General features: G+C 35.1%; 2 protein-coding genes and 1 long non-coding RNA gene across 6 annotated transcripts in view; 1 reads left to right on the top strand and 2 right to left on the bottom strand.

Moving 5' to 3' along the window:
- LOC105347671 (cilia and flagella-associated protein 47) overlaps positions 1-5592 on the top strand; it is a 32787-nt gene extending 27195 nt beyond the window's left edge. For all 3 annotated transcript variants that reach the window (XM_034479296.2, XM_034479297.2, XM_034479295.2), the window contains 3 exons: positions 58-219; positions 3982-4150; positions 4497-5592. In XM_034479296.2, coding sequence (XP_034335187.2) covers positions 58-219; positions 3982-4150; positions 4497-4715 — 550 coding nt within the window. In that variant the 3' untranslated portion in view covers positions 4716-5592. The remainder of the gene's footprint in view (positions 1-57; positions 220-3981; positions 4151-4496) is intronic.
- LOC105325559 (uncharacterized) lies at positions 1889-3837 on the bottom strand. Its single transcript, XR_010709335.1, has 2 exons — positions 2862-3837; positions 1889-2428 (listed from the first exon to the last, which is right to left on the bottom strand). It is a non-coding gene; the product is annotated as an uncharacterized lncRNA (long non-coding RNA).
- A 982-nt stretch (positions 5593-6574) lies between the features above and the next one.
- LOC105347672 (nucleolar and coiled-body phosphoprotein 1) lies at positions 6575-14385 on the bottom strand. 2 transcript variants are annotated; one of them, XM_034479298.2, is made up of 7 exons: positions 14247-14385; positions 14040-14101; positions 13677-13766; positions 10250-12752; positions 9047-9139; positions 8810-8896; positions 6575-8580 (listed from the first exon to the last, which is right to left on the bottom strand). In XM_034479298.2, the coding sequence occupies exons 1-7, from the start codon at positions 14355-14357 to the stop codon at positions 8422-8424; spliced, it is 3105 nt and encodes a 1034-aa protein (XP_034335189.2). In that variant the 5' UTR covers positions 14358-14385; the 3' UTR covers positions 6575-8421. The 2 variants fall into 2 exon arrangements, with proteins under 2 accessions (XP_034335189.2, XP_034335190.2); XM_034479299.2 differs by lacking the exon at positions 9047-9139.
- Positions 14386-16752: the final 2367 nt, after the last annotated feature.

Genomic DNA, 16752 nt, shown 5'->3' with positions numbered 1-16752 from the left:
AATATTTTAGAATATTAAAAATGATATTTTGTGCATGGATAAAATTACTTATTGCAGTCATAATGTGGAATTGGTGGTAAGAGCTGCCACAGGTGGTTTGTGGCGTTTCCCTGTGAAGTTTGTGGCAGCAGAACCGCCTGTAGATGACACCATCACAATTGAAGCCACAGGACTTAACAAAGAATCCAGTGTTGGTTTCCGACTCACAAGTCAATCCAAGTAAGTCTACGATATTGAGTGTGTTTGTAACTAAAGAATTTATGACCAGTATTCCTGTACAATGGATTTTTGAAATATTGATAACCGCTATGGTTCATGTACATTAATTTAGAAGGACTTCATGAATGTTTGTGTTTGCCTTTATTTGTTATTATACCCCCCGCAAACGAAGTTTGGGGGGGTATATAGGAATCACCTTGTCCGTCCGTCCGTCTGTCCGTCCGTCCGTCTGTCCGTCTGTCTGTTCAATTCGTGTCTGGTCCATATCTTTCTTATGGAAAAACATTGGAAGTTCTTACTTCACACAAATATTGCTTAAGACCTAAGGGTGTGTCATGACCTTGACCCAAGGTCATTTGGGCAAGGTCAAGGTCACTGGCAGAAAAAGTTCAAAATTCGTGTCCGGTCCATATCTTTTTAATGGAGAAACATTGGAAGTTCTTACTTCACACAAATATTGCTTATGACCTAAGAGTGTGTCATGACCTAGACCCAAGGTCATTCGGGCAAGGTCAAGGTCACTGGCAGAAAAAGTTCAAAATTCGTGTCTGGCCCATATCTTTTTAATGGAGAAACATTGGAAGTTCTTACTTCACACAAATATTGCTTATGACGTAAGGGTATGTCATGACCTTTACCCAAGGTCATTTAGGCAAAGTCAAGGTCACTGGCAGAAAAAAAACCAAAATTCGTGTCCGGTCCATATCTTTCTTATGGAGAAACATTGGAAGTACTTATTTCACACAAATATTGCTTATGACGTAAGGGTATGTCATGTCCTTGACCCAAGGTCATTTCGGCAAGGCCAAGGCCACTGACAGAAAAAGTACAAAATTCATGTCCAGGCAATATCTTTTTAATGGACAAATATTGGAAGTTCTTAATTCACATCAAGATTGCTTATAGTCTGAAGGTGTGTCATGACCTTGACCCAAGGTCAATTGAGGAAGTTCAAGGTCATTGTTTTAAAAAAAAATCGGGCTCAGTATACTTATAATTCAAAATGTTTATATTAAATGGCTGCTTGACATGTGGAATTTTGTTTGATTCGAGTCATGTTTGTTAACATAAGGATACAAATGTCCTCATGCATTAACAGTTAACTTGAACTAAAATGGAATTTAAAGAATAGAAATTGGTTTGTGTACTCATATTAGCATTAACAGTTTTATTAAAAAATAGAGCAGTTGTTATGTATATATAGAAAATGGACAGTGAAATAGATTCATCCAATGTTTTCTATAACAGAAAAAATACATGAGTTATGATTTTCTTAGCGGGGGGTATCAATTGTGAGCTTGCTCACAGTACCTCTAGTTTATATTTGATAGAAATTGGGTTTTTGAAAAGAAATTTACCAGATTTTGATAAAACAAGACTTTATTTCGACACCCATACCAAAACATTCTCACAAATTGCTCATGAGCAGCTCACGTGAGGACTAACAAGATTTCCTCACGTGAGCTGCTCATGTGAGTCTTATGTGCAATTTAACATGCAAATTAGGTAAAATGCTCACGTGAGAAAAATTCTGCACACAAGCATTTTTTGCTCACGTGAGGAATAGATCTGCTCACTAAGAGTTTTGCTCACATGAGGCTCATGAGGCTTATGAGACTCATGAGGCTCATGTGCAACAGTTGCTCACTTCAAAGACAATGGACAAAAATTGAAATTAAAATCATCAATATATATTTACATCAGTCATTTTAAAAATACAATTTCATACATTGTTTAACATTACATTTACATAAATCTTTAGAAAGTTTACCAATAATAAATGCTGGCATGTTGAAACTTGTATTGCAGTTTGATCACACAAAGCAATGTAGCACACAGACGGACTTTGAAAAAAAATCACAGTTCACAGTAGGCAAAGTTCAATTTAACCATACAAAGTAGTTCATAAGTGCTGCACGAACACTGGCTGCATTACAATCGATCGAAGCATTGGTCTCCAACATTCCAAATGTCCTTTTTTTGACAGTGCAGTCTCGTGTCTCACATGCTCTCTGATTTCACACATAAACAACCACACAAACAGCTGACTACCAGAACATCACAATAATATCCAAATTGACACAACCAGACTTCAGCATGTATAACTTCTCCATTACTTAAATTACGTCTTCACTTTTTTTGTTGCATCATTCATAAAATCAGCGAGCTTTTCATGGTTTTCTTCAGGTCTGTGCAACTCAGGGCAGGCCTATTTGAAAGATAAATAAATTTGATATCAGTGAAATTGATAAAAGTTTTCATATTTCAAGCAGTTTTTAAGAAAATCATTATATAATACTGCAACTATTAATATTATCAGATTCTACACAAGAAGAACATGAACTCTTTTCTTTGTGTCATAAAATCGTTAATCAGTGTTAATAATAAAAAAAAATGTAGTTAGAAATATTTGTTCAAAAATTATTGTCAAGTAAAATGTCAAAGAAAAAATAACGTGTGTTTTATTACATTCGATACACCGGTATTTGCCGGATGGTCAGTTGTAAATTGTTCAACCCCGTTTTAAAGGTAGATGCTAAGATCACAGTATTTCGTTTCATATTCATTCTAATTACAAACACGTTTAACTGCCATTCAAGTGATTCAAAGAATATATTTTAACAAGTTAATGCTCAACTTACTTGAAGTACTCATACAGAAGATGCAGGGGGTGTCGGCACTCGATTCATTCATTCAGATTCTTCCTCTGTTCAGCCGTACGCCGTGGATTTTACACACTAAAACACTCCATTGACGATTACCCCATTGACAACGTAATTTTTAACCTTATCAACCGGTAGTACTGTACAGAATCAGATAATTCCCTTTTTAATTCATTTCACCGTCATCTGTGATGGTAGACAACATGGCGGAATCGAATATGAAAATTGGCGGCTGGCATTTAATCGACCAATGAGCGCGCGCGTAGCTTAGACTGGTTCCCCCGCCACTGCGATATTTACTTTGTTTTGGGCGGGAGCGAGAACCAGACTAGCGGGTAACTTTACATTAAAACAAAAGTAAAAGTAGAAACAAACAGTTTACGAAAAATCACAATATCAAGCGGTTTTGTCAGATTCTCATATCTAAATAGTAAGTTGAGTGATAATTGAATTTAGGAAAAAAAAAGAATATACCGTTACCCCCCCCCAAAAAAAACCTGACAGTTTGGTGTTCACGAAAAAAAATGGGGTGGGGGAGGGGGTGTCAAAATGTACTTAACAAAATTTTGCAATTGCTTACGTGAGGAAAAAGGACGTAATTTTTTTTTTCATTTTGATTAAACTTTGATGCTGCATATACTGACTAAGTCCAATTTCCTAACATCTTGCTCACGTGAGAAAGTTGAACTTAGAAAAAAAATCTACCGAAAATATATCTGTATAGCCTGTTGCTTACGTGAGCAATTCGAATAGAATTTTGCTCATGAGCAATCAGGTGAGCAAATTTTTGCACATGTGCATTTTGGTTAGTATTTTCCTCCCTAACAGAGACTAACAATCTGCACATGAGCAAAATGAATTCCTACCTAATTTGCATACATTTCTTACTAGATTCTCATGTGCTTCTCATGAGCTGCTCATGAGCATTTGTTAGAATGTTTGGTACGGGCACTCAGGAAGAATAAATTGGGTTTTTAAAATGAAATTTAATAGTACATGTATTTAATAAAACAAGCCTATATTTCAACACTCTAACAATGTTTAAGTTAGTTATGTATAACATTTGGAAATCGATTATTGATTCCCTTCTCCTTTGCAGGCACCCTGTGATGTACAATGCATACTTTGGTGCCGGGAGTGACCCTGAGTTCACTGTCACCCCCCAGACAGGGGAACTCCTGCCCCAGGGAACCAATGGAACCCTATTGGCCATCAAATTCAAACCAGCATTGTATGGCAAGATCTATATGGCTAAACTTGTCATTCAGGTAAGATTTATTTCTTCATATTTTAATGGAAGAAGCTTTTATTGTACCTTGATTTTAATAGGGCTTGATGATTATTATTAGGCCATCTTTAGACTATTCTAACTTCTTAGAAAAGATTAGCTCTGAATAGAAAAATATTTAAATTTGAAAATGAATATATTAGGTTTTTTTTCTTTTATTACAGAATAAAAGTGATTAATGCTAAAAAAAAATTTAATTTTGTAATGAATATTTTATATTTGTTGGTAATTCATAATTACCTAAAACTACTTGTAAGTGTAACGATCAAAATGAAAAAAATCAGATTCCAAATCAATGTCAATTTGTTAATTTTAAAAAATTTCAGACTCCAGATATGCAGTGGAGCTATGATGTCAAAGGAGTTTTGCCTCATTACTCCCCACCCAGGGGCAAATCTGCTCAACCCATCGCTGGCCCTCATCCTGACCCTCGAATGAGGGGCGATAAAATGAATTATATTCGAGAGAACCTGAGACTAACCACTACAGCCGTATCCTCCCCGATCAAGGGGGCCCCCTTACTGACTAGATCCATGAAACTCTGATGTTGGTTTTGAGACTAAATTGAACTTTTCAACAATTAACAAAAAGAATACCTATCTTCTTGTTACAGAGGAGTAAAAAAGATGGAAGATCATTGAAATTAACCAAGAACTGCTACTTTATATCTTCGTTGTCTGAAGTAAACCGTATATTGAATGAATTGGTTGAGGTCAAAGGTCAAAGGAACTGAGATTTATCCTTGACTTTTGACCTTCTGTTGCCCATATCTTTTTCAGAGACTGAAGTATTAGATAGGTTACGATTTTGACTGTTTATGATGTTTATTGAAAATGTTATATGCGCTATCAAGGTCATGACAAATCAATGTGCTATTGTAAAAGTATTTCTATACAGGGTTTTTCCGTCCATTGTGTATTGTTATCCCAAGTGCAACAATGCTAAAGATGTAGTTTTCTAAGTCCAATTTTCCAGATGTGTACAAAAGAATTTATTTATTTTTTATATGTTTTATGTATAAAAAAATTATATTATTATATACCTGATCTGCATTTCTGTGATTTCTGCAAAACTGTGTTTGTTGTTTTTGTAACAAATTTGTGAAAGTCGTTTAGGAGGAAGGTTGTACTATGCACTTAATTTTATTGTGTTTTAATTGTACATAACAGCATCCACTGAAAAGAAAACACCTGAAAAAATCCAAACAAACTCTGATCATTCCATCTGAAATGATGATAACAAAGTGTCAAAAACCAGGAGTTTGCCAAATACCCTACACGTCTGCTTTTGCTGTGGAATAATGACTGTGATAATTAAGTCAATCTGATTTATTATTTTTTTGTTGAAGACAAATTTTTCACTGTACTTATATTACATGTATATTGATATTTATTGTCAAATAAACTTCTTTCAGTAAAATCATCAATTATTGTCTATATTTGGAATTGTGGGTATACATTTACATTTACATCTCCTGTACATTTCTTAAGAAAACGGATTGTGATTCATAGTTCTGTAGAAACTAACAGGACTGAAATCTTCACGATCAAGTTCTAACCAGTTTATCAATCGCCCTAAACCTTCAGCAACCTTAGAAAAATCATGGATAGTACAAATTAATCGTGATGATGTCAGACCCAAATCTGCGCATATACATGTAATAACAATTGGGCTTTTTTTTTTATCTAATGTACTGATAATTTACCTACTATTACTTACTCTTTACAATAAATTCACACATTTTTAAAAAGAAATATGTAAATATTAACAATAAAATACTTTCTTTGATGACCCATGTGGGCTATTAAGGTAGTGAAAATTGCAGAAAAAATTAACCCGCAAACTTTGGGTTTTTTATTTTTTTCTGTAATTAATGTTGCTACCTTCATACCCACATGAATCACCAAATAAATCATTTTATTGTTTAAGTAAAAATGTCTAACTTCTGTTTATTATGGTAACTAATTAAACTTTTGATGAATAAAAAAAACCTTTGATAAAATATAATAGAGACGATCTTGTTCTATTCCTTGTAAATTAACCACTGTACACACATGCAATACAAACGCGATTGCAATGCAAGCTTTTTTGAATACTCAATTGTTTATCTACAGAGGTCAGCGTGTATGTACTGTAAATGACTGATTGGCAGTTAAGGTGGCATGGGACACCTGTCAACATTCATGTGGATAAAAGATCACAATAATCAAAATACTTTCACTGTTTTAGAAGTTTCAAATTTCACTACATTTGACCAAAAAAAAAGTAAAAATAAAAAAGCTCCAGCAGGATTCGAACTCGGGACTTATCATATGAATTATTTGTGTGAATCCACAAAACTCAACAGATTCCACGTTGAATATTTCCCATTGATATTGTACACAAACAAACACTCAATCCAATACTCATTGTAAGGGTTTATTTTTATCCAGAGAGATCTTAATATTTGATACAAGGATACCGGTACATGCATTTCATATTGATGGAAAGATCTAGCATAAGTTATCTCTGATACATCTCAAAATAAAGTGCAACATCCTCATTTTATACATCATATGTTTCTATGGTAGAAAACAGAGTGTCTTTAAAATACTCCAACAAATTACCAGTACACAGGTGTGATTCAGCTATCAGCAACTCAAAACTTCATCATAACAAATTTGTCAGCAGTGATGCACACAAATCAATGCTTCAATAAAAATTCATGGGTGACAATAACAAAACAAATATGTGTAAAGAAACATACATTATGACATATCTCTCATTGCTTCCAACTTCCCAGATTTCCATCATACGAACAATCAATGATCTCTTCACATACCCCTCCGACAGACCTTGTGAAGGGAAGGCTCAGATGGGTTCATATACATGTTGGGAGGCTATATCAGGTTCATATACATGCTGGGAGGCTTTATCAGGTTCATATAAGTGCTATATTTTGCCATATGATTTTGTCATTCATGGCTTGTTCCATAATTCAGTTTTATACATATCCTACTGATCATTTCTGATCTTGATGTTGGTTCTGATAAAAAAAAAAATACAGTGTTATCGTAACAAATAAAATTCAACAAATCTAAAAACCAGTCAAAACATTTTATAACAGTGAACACAAGTGAAGTCAAATCATCCAAGTAACATAATTAGCCACATATATGTCTAGCAAAGTTATGCAGAAAAAGAAGAACAAAGCAAAAGGTTGCCAAAGGAAGAGCCTTCAACTTCATTTAAATATCCTACAGAATCTAGCCTTGACCTTTAACCTTCAAAATATTGTGGTAATGTCAATCTGCAATTGAAATCACTACAACATTGAGTCCATAAAAACGGCTTTCGCCGATTACATTTGATAATGTTTTAAAACGCAATACTGTAAATCAACTTTATGACGACTCTACTTTGTGATTTGAAAAAAGTATATTGTATTCGAGGTTATTTTGGCCCTTTTTCACATTAAACCGTTTTGCCCAGTCTTGAATTTGCCCAGACAAAGTTGTGAATAAAGAAGATGGATTGATACATAGGAATTCGCCCAGTCTTTAATTTGCCTGCTCAAGAGGACGAAAGGGGCTAAAACAAAATGGGGGCAAATATTTTCCTGTATACAGTATTGGTTCATCCCAACTACTGATCAGCTGTGGTTTCTTTCAGTAAGAAAAATAAAAACAAGATATCATGTCAGAGAATTGGTCTACTGAAAAAAAATATGACAAGCCTATGGTTACCACCAAAGAGTAAAATTGTCTATCACTTTAACATAAATTGGTTTACAGCAAGTCTGTACAAAAATTATGTGTCTGTGATTTCTGGCTCATTCAAAAGTACCTAATTCAAGATACATACATGTATTCATGTGGCAGATTCAATTCATTAAACCAATACAATTAACATCCATCTTTCATAAACTTTCTTCAATCTTCAAGTAGAGACAAAGGATTAATAGATGTCATTCATGTACAACCAAGTTACAACGAATCTGAAACAGACCTTTGATTAAAAAGCTTTTTAAGTGAACCTTATTTCTAGCAACAGTCCATTCTATTTAGTATTTCCAGCACACCATATTTTGTGGACTTTTGTTACAACAATGGCATTATGGCATCAAACCATTACAGTAATGTCAAAAAATTAACACTGCAACATAAATTCAGCTCAAAAATATTTTGTGCAAATGAAAAATCATTAACAAGAGATAAAGAGCTCGATATGTACAATAAGAAATCCAGCATGATGTCTCCTTCTTGTTATTTTCTACTCGCTGTCGAATCTGATGGAATACACATTGGTATCGATGGCTCCTCCTGCGTAACTTCCCCTCTTTTTCTTGGTCTTTTCATGCCTGAATGATTTGCCCTGTGTATACTTGAGGTCACGGTTGGCTCTCTCCCCCCAGGAACCTGAAGCTCCCCTCTACAAAAGTTCACAAAGCATTCAGCTTCATTCACATAATATAATGATACAAACACTGTGCAACAAGATTTAAATTTTTAAAAAGAAAATAACAATTGGATGGTTTATATTTTTGTTCTTACAAATTTTCAGCAATGAGTAGGAATACTCAGTTTGACCGCCAACACAAGAAGGGAAACACTTTACTCACTCTGATTTCTTGACTTGTATTATTGTATATAGCACTTACCTTAGCTTCGAATGAATTGTCCGCCACCCTTGGATCCACCGCAATTTTTTCAGCCTGCACTCTCCTAAAGGGGGTGTTGGTGCTTTTCTACAAAAAATCAATTAATTAAACTTAATTGTTGTAGAAATGACTCCAGCAGTGATATTGTTTCTTAATTAAAAGACCGTTACATCTACTTAATCAACTATGGAGTCAAAGTTCAAAGCCTGAATAATGGAGACATGGAATTTGTGTAACCTTTTTATCACTATTAGGGGTATTATTCGCCTTGGTCATTTTCGCAGACCCTGTATCGGTCTTTTGTTTTGAAGAATTATCAGAATTCTCCTCCTACAAAAAAAGAGAAAATGCCAAAGAGCATTAAACATGGTGTCAAATTTAATTCTTTGACTTTCTGAAAAATAAGTGATAGATAATAGGTAAAGAGTACATACTAAAATCATCAAATCCCCATTGCAATATTTTTCAAAATAAACAAGTATTCAACATGTTCAAAGCTAATAATATCTTAATTAAAAGTATTAAAGTATGCAGAGGAAATAAAAACAAAAATGTTTTTTCATCAAAAGTCACAGTAACAGGTAATTGTTTTCTTCAAACTTGTTCATTTCCCATTGCCAGACAGTCAAACATTACATTATTAATTTACACTTACCATCCTTTACAACATATTCATAAATATCAAAACAAGGAACTATGTGATTTCAAACGTAAGCCCACAGACCACGCCAGGAAAAAATATCATGAATGAGAACTGTGTGTGTCATTGTTGGTTTGTATTAAATACGGATTAAAAAAAATTCCTTTGAGATGATCTAGATAACTAAAATTGATAATATGATTCTCTTAAAATTGATACCAAAAAATTAGCAGTACATTGTACTGAGTATCTATTCATTTCTTGACAAAATAATCCAATTATTCACAATTATAAGTAAAGTATTTCAAAAGATTTCTCACAAATGTTCATAGGTGTCGTGAAAAAATAATTATATCTGCATTAAATTAGTTTATGTTTAAAAGATGAAACTTTTACATATCTAAACAATATTATAAAATGTATTGTTGCAAAGATAACACAGTAATTACTGTAAAAGTGGCTATTTAATACGCTGGTGGTTAAGTACGTGTTTTCTCTAGTCAAACAATATGTGTGGGTATTAAAAACAGGGATGCGCGATTTACAGCTACTGTTACCATACATTTGGGGGCATTTTATGTGGTTTTAAGCTTACCATGTAACTAGTCTAAATTTCCCCCGCATGTAATAACCACTTTTACAGTACATGGTCATTGTTATGTCATGTTTTTGAAGTTAAGCAGTAAGACACTGTATAGCATCATTTGCATCTGGTCATATTACAGTTTGCTTTTTGTCAATGTCAAAACCCACAGAGATTGTAACAATGTAAGTAAAATACCTCCTCCTCATGTTCTTACCTTGTTAGAGGTGTACACTCCCGAATCATCATCTGATCCAAATCCATTCACGACACCATTCATAATGGGGGTGGAGGTCGTGGGAGCCTTGGATTTGCTCTTGCTTGCTGGAGTTTTCTTTTTAGAATCCCCCTCCGAATCATTCGAGTCTGAAGAACTAGAGTCACTACTGGAACTGTCTGCCTTTTTCTTTGCATTCACGGCTTTGCCGCTGGTGCCTGCTCCAGCTTTGGAAGTTTTTTTAGGTTGCTTTTCATCCTCGTCAGACGAATCTGAGGAATCACTACTAGAACTGTCTTGTTTCACTTTAGGCGTGGCTTGACTTGAGCTGTTGTTCTTTTTGGCAGCACTTGCTGCTTTTGGCGTTACCTTAGGAGTTGTGGGTTTCTTTGTTGCTTCTTCATCTGATGAATCACTACTACTGGAACTATCCTCTTTCTGTTTTTTAGAAGGTGTGGGTTTGGTAGGAGTTTGTTTTTTTACTACCTTGGGAGTGTTTGATTTTTTGCTAGGTTCTTCGTCTGATGAATCTGATGAGTCACTGCTAGAACTCTCTGCTTTCTTCTTTGCAGGTGTTGATTTACCAGGGGTGCCTGCTTTTGGTGTTACTGCTTTCTTTGCAGGTTCCTCATCTGATGAATCGGATGAATCGCTGCTAGAACTTTCGTCCTTCTTTTTCTGTGCTGCAGCTTTGGTTACAGCAGGCTTTGCAGTTGACTTGGGTGTTGCGGTTTTCTTTGTAGGTTCCTCATCAGATGAATCAGAGGAACTGCTTGAACTTTCCGCCTTCTTTTTCTGTGCTGCACCTTTGGTTACAGCAGGCTTTGCAGTTGATTTGGGTGTTGCGGTTTTTTTTGTAGGTTCCTCATCAGATGAATCAGAGGAACTGCTTGAACTTTCCGCCTTCTTTTTCTGTGTTGCAGCTTTGCTTGCAGCAGGCTTAGCAGCTGATTTGGGTGTTGCAGTTTTCTTAGCAGGTTCTTCATCAGATGAATCAGAGGAATCACTGCTGGAACTCTCTGCTTTCTTCTTCTGTGTGACTGGTTTAGTTGCAGCAGGTTTAGAAGCTGATTTCGGTGTTGCGGTTTGCTTTGCAGGCTCTTCGTCAGAAGAATCAGAAGAGTCACTGCTAGAACTCTCAGCTTTCTTCTTTGCAGGTGTTGATTTACCAGAGGTGCTTACTTTAGGTGTCACTGCTTTCTTAGCAGGTTCTTCATCGGATGAATCAGATGATTCGCTGCTAGAACTCTCAGCTTTCTTCTTTGCAGGTGTTGTCATTTTAGTTGCAGCAGGCTTAGCAGCTGATTTGGGTGTTGCAGTTTTCTTAGCAGGTTCCTCATCAGAAGAATCAGATGAATCACTGCTAGAACTCTCAGCTTTCTTCTTTGCAGGTGTTGTCATTTTAATTGCAGCAGGCTTAGCAACTGATTTGGGAGTCGCTGCTTTCTTTGCAGGTTCCTCATCTGATGAATCTGAAGAGTCGCTGCTAGAACTCTCAGCTTTCTTCTTTGCAGGTGTTGTCATTTTAGTTGCAGCAGGCTTAGCAACTGATTTGGGAGTCACTGCTTTCTTTGCAGGTTCCTCATCTGATGAATCTGAAGAATCACTGCTAGAACTCTCAGCTTTCTTCTTCTGTGTTACAGGTTTAGTTGCAGCAGGCTTAGCAGCTGATTTGGGAGTTGCAGTTTTCTTTGCAGGTTCCTCATCAGAGGAATCTGAAGAATCACTGCTGGAACTCTCAGCTTTCTTCTTCTGTGTAACTGGTTTAGCAGCTGATTTGGGTGTTGCAATTTTCTTAGCTGGTCCTTCATCAGATGAATCTGACGAATCACTGCTGGAACTTTCAGCTTTTTTCTTCTGTGTTACAGGTTTAGTTGCAGCAGGCTTAGCAGCTGATTTGGGAGTTGCAGTTTTCTTAGCAGGCTCATCATCAGATGAATCAGAGGAACTGCTTGAGCTGTCAGCCTTCTTCTTTGGAGTTGCTTTTCCATTTATTTTAGCACCTACTTTGGGTGTTGCAGTTTTTGCTTTTTGTTCTTCTTCTGAAGAATCTGAGGAATCAGAGCTTGAACTGCTTGATGCTTTCTTTACTGGAGTTTTCTTGTTCTGGTCTTGTTTCCGTCCATTTTTTGTACCGCATTTACTTTTGTTCGTTGAAGATGGTGGAGGTACTGCATTGTATGATGTATTGCTCTTTGATTCTTTCTTTTCGTCTTCTGAATCTGATGAACTACTCGAATCACTGGTCTTCTTTACTGCCTTTTTTACAGGTGATTTCTTTGCTTTAGGTTTAACATCTTCAACATCAGAGCTTTCTGAGTCTGAATCAGAATCAGATGTTCCGCTTCCTACTTTGGACGCTTTAGCTTTCTTAGTGCCTTTCATGCCTGCTGTTTTTGCTTGTGGCATTGTTTTCGTCTTTTTCCCTGGTTTAGCATCAGAATCTGATGAGTCACTTTCTCGAACCCTTTTAGTTTGTTTGGGTGCATCATCATCAGAATCACTAAAATTAACAAAGAAAGATATTAATCATTTCACATAGATCCATCATGTTGTTCCAAATTAGCTGATTTCTAATGACTTGGGATTTGTGCAACTTTAGTGATGGGCAATTGTACTAAAAACAATAATCGATTATCGGAAATAATCGGACACATGTAATCCATTAATAATCGATTATAATCGGAATTATCATAATTGTTAAAAGTGCATGGCTTATTATAAATATAGCAGAGTTACAATTAATAACTTGTGTATTGATTGCTTCCTTTGATCACAGTTAAATAAATCTGAATTTCAAGTAACGAAATTTAGTTTATAATGTCTCCAAAAAAGAATGTTTTAAAATCGAATGAAATTACTTTTAACATCACCACCAACACTCTCTATGGAGTTCTTAAAACTAGGGGCGTTTAGGTAACTATTTCAATATCCTATAATCTTCTGCAGTTTTTAAAAATTATTTATTTGAAATAACAAAACACTTGATAACTATAAAAATCTGTAAGTGTATTTGAATATTGAAAAGAAAGAGTATTTTTCAGTATTTTTCCAGACATGCAATTTTTACACTGTCTGTGACTTGCTATCCAACTTGATTTCCGTTTGAGGTTTTTTTTTTTAATTTGTAGAAAATAAAAAACTCCCAGATATCTGACAATGTAACTCCTGAGGATGGATAATCAACCCGATCTCCTTTATTTCTCTGAAAATTGTTACTGTTACCATTCACACTATCAACTACTGCCATTTTGTTTTGAAATGCAGATAATAAAATCTTAACCAAAAACTGGCCAAATTCCGGATTTTTTTTTTTGGTTAACGATGTCGGCGACTGTTATTTTGAAATCGATTAGCAGCATCAGGGGTTTCAGAACGATAGATAATCGATCATCGGCGACAATCGTTTCATCACTATGCAACTTACCTTGATGAATCATCCGAAGACGACTCTTTCTTCGCTTTCTTAACTGCAGGAGATCCGTTGGAATTTATCAGTTTTCTCTTCTCTCCTAACCTGAAAGATTAAAATGAGTCTTAAAAATATATACACAATATGTTTATTTCACAATCAGGTTGGTACTATACCATGGTGAAAATTATAACATACATAATCTTGCCTTTAGGCTCCCTAAATAAATGCAATACATAAAACAACACTGAAAAAATATATTTCATCAAAGTTAACCGATATTTACTCAGATTTTATCAAATTAGCCCATGTCATTCGTCATGAATCAGGATGGGGAATACTGTATGTGTGCACTATTGAATAAAATCAAAATCTTACTTTTCAGCAGACCACTGTCCATATATTTGTTGAAGCTTTGGTGAATCTTGTGGAGGTGGTTTCTGGAAAAGGAATGCGCGTGTTAAATCATCAATTGCAACATACACGTGTACAGGGTCAAAACACGTGCTTTTGTTTTGGTGTGTTTAACAAGCTCTTAACGTAAAAAAACGATATCATCACACATTGTTATCAATTAAAACATACCGTTTTTAACTTTTTCTTGAAACTCTCGGCAACATCTTGACAATATTCTTTCAAAAAATCGTAAACTAACGGGAAAAGTGCCTTGGAGTTGTTTTCACCACTTGATGCCATTTTTCAAGCGCGGAAGAGACACTGAAATCTGAGTGGTGTGAACGCTTAGAGTAAAAAATTCCGGTTACTCTTACTAACTTTGAAAAGCCTGTTGTTTAAATATATAAATAATTTCTCAGCAAATTTATAAGTTTACATTTTTTCCAGTATATTTTGAGTTTACTAAGTTATTCCTAATTTATTTAAAAAAAAATTAATTTTATCGATACATAAAAGAAATCCAAAAAAAGAGGTCTTTATTTTACCAAATTGGTCTTTTCCCGCCATAAAGTGTTCATGGGATCTCAGTGCGGCAAATTTTAATTTAATTAATCCAAAATCAATGCTTATATCTCAGAGAATAGATGGTATGGCTGTTCCAGGGTATGGAATCGTTTTTCAACCGGTTTTGGAATGGGCGTCCAAGAAAAAGAAAATACCGAAATCAATCAAAGGTTCAAGACATTGTGGTCCCGTAAGATTCCTGTGTACATAAATTTCTTTATGCTCAGTTGTTTTACCTTATTAATTGATTGCTGTTTCACGTCCGATCGAGATCTTTCATATTGTGAAATTCATAAAATAATGATAGATCTTGTATTTACATCAGAGACATGGGTATTTATATCTCTGATTTATATACAAGGTGCATTTTTTATTGCATTAGATATCACTGAATAAACAATATTATCGAATCACGCGATTCACACTAAAGTCATTTAAAGACTGAATTGCGTTTTTGTGCACAAGCGCTTGAGGCTCTACCCCCCCCCCCTCCCATTTCAAATTTGTTTTAATAGAAAATATCCGAGGCCGACATGCACTCACTTTCTTCTTATGAAAACATTTTAATTTGCATATATCATTTTACAGAAAATGAAACGTTTTTGACTCTATGAGCTACCTACAAAAATCACATTTTTCGACTGACATGCAAAAGCCTTTAAAAACATATTTAAAATGGCGAATAAGTAAACGTTACAATATCAGTAAAGTAAAATGTATATAAATTGAAAGTTGACCTCGCGTTTCTTTCTTTTGAATTTCCAAAAAATAAAAATGGGGGGGGGGGGGGGGTATCTATATGTCCCAAGTGCCTGAGATTTTAATAATTGAAACTACACTGTATCTTATTTCTCCACAATAATTTAATGTACGTCTATTCACTATAGTTCAGTCTGAACTCCATACTTCGCAAAACGTGGTGAGTCCTGCGCGGATCAAGTCCCGGGGGTTGGGGGATCCGGACCACCTCACCCCTGAAATTCAGCTGCAATTTTACGAGAAATAGGCATGGGCTCCTCCGAGAGCGTCCGATCACTAATTAGTTTCACAAAATATTGGTACATTTCTCTATATGATCGATGGATACATGTTCTACGAAAACATGCTTCACGATTTTGAAAAAATAACATTTATAAAAAATCATCAAGAAAATTAATTGAATCGGTCAAAAAAAAATTTAGGTGTAGGGAGGGGGGCTGCAGTAAAGGTCTCAGTTGGTTTGATTTGCATTCATGGTCAATCAATAATTAAAAAGATGCAATCGGGTATCTAAAAAAAAATGAAGGAACTTTTGCCTATGTAATTGGTTTATTTCAGTGTTGTCAGCAAGGTATACACATAACTGTTGGAAATAGACTAAGGATTAAACAAAACATTTTTAACCTTAAAGCAACAGAGTCACATAAGGTGCAACAAATACATTGTCCATAGGCATCAAAACCGGAGGGTGGCTATGGTTTTTGCAAAGTTATATATAACCATAATCAAAACCCCCCTTTTTTTGGCTTGTCAAGATTTTGATAAGTCTAGTCCCCCTCACCCCCCCCCCCAACCACACACACTTTTAATTTGCGTCCGACGCCACTGTTGTCAGTATGTAAAAGTATTATACGATGGACCATGTAGTTATGAAGTTATAGTGCTATCTTTTTGCAGGTGCTTGTCAAACACTAGTTCAAATACTACATGTACCAAACACCAATTTTAAAGTGCTACAAATACCATTTTTCCTTCAGTTATTTTCTCAGCTATAATATAGTCTCAAAATGGCTACTTTCTATAAAAATTCGATTACTTCGACTTGCATATCTATGTTGGAACGTGAAATGAAACTTTAAATACGTAACAGAGGGTACGATATCCAAAAATCTTTTAACTCTGCTCTAGCGTACATGTGTATTTCTGTTTTTTTGCTGTTCAGCTGAAGTGGTACAGTGCGTTTTATACAACGCTTAAAATTCGAATGTACATTTAAATCGACTTTTAAAAATCTTTTAAAGAAAAAAGTGTTGCGTGCTGAAGCACAATTATTCAAATACGGCCCATACAACTATGCCCTTATGGAAATTTCATGATACGAATCGAAGTTTATTTTCACAGCGTCAATTATAGTGGTTATCTGCCCATAGCA

This window comes from Magallana gigas, chromosome 9 (genome assembly GCF_963853765.1).
Source record: "Magallana gigas chromosome 9, xbMagGiga1.1, whole genome shotgun sequence".
Taxonomy (NCBI): Eukaryota; Metazoa; Mollusca; class Bivalvia; order Ostreida; family Ostreidae; genus Magallana; species Magallana gigas.
This window is presented reverse-complemented; position numbering and strand designations above follow the sequence as displayed.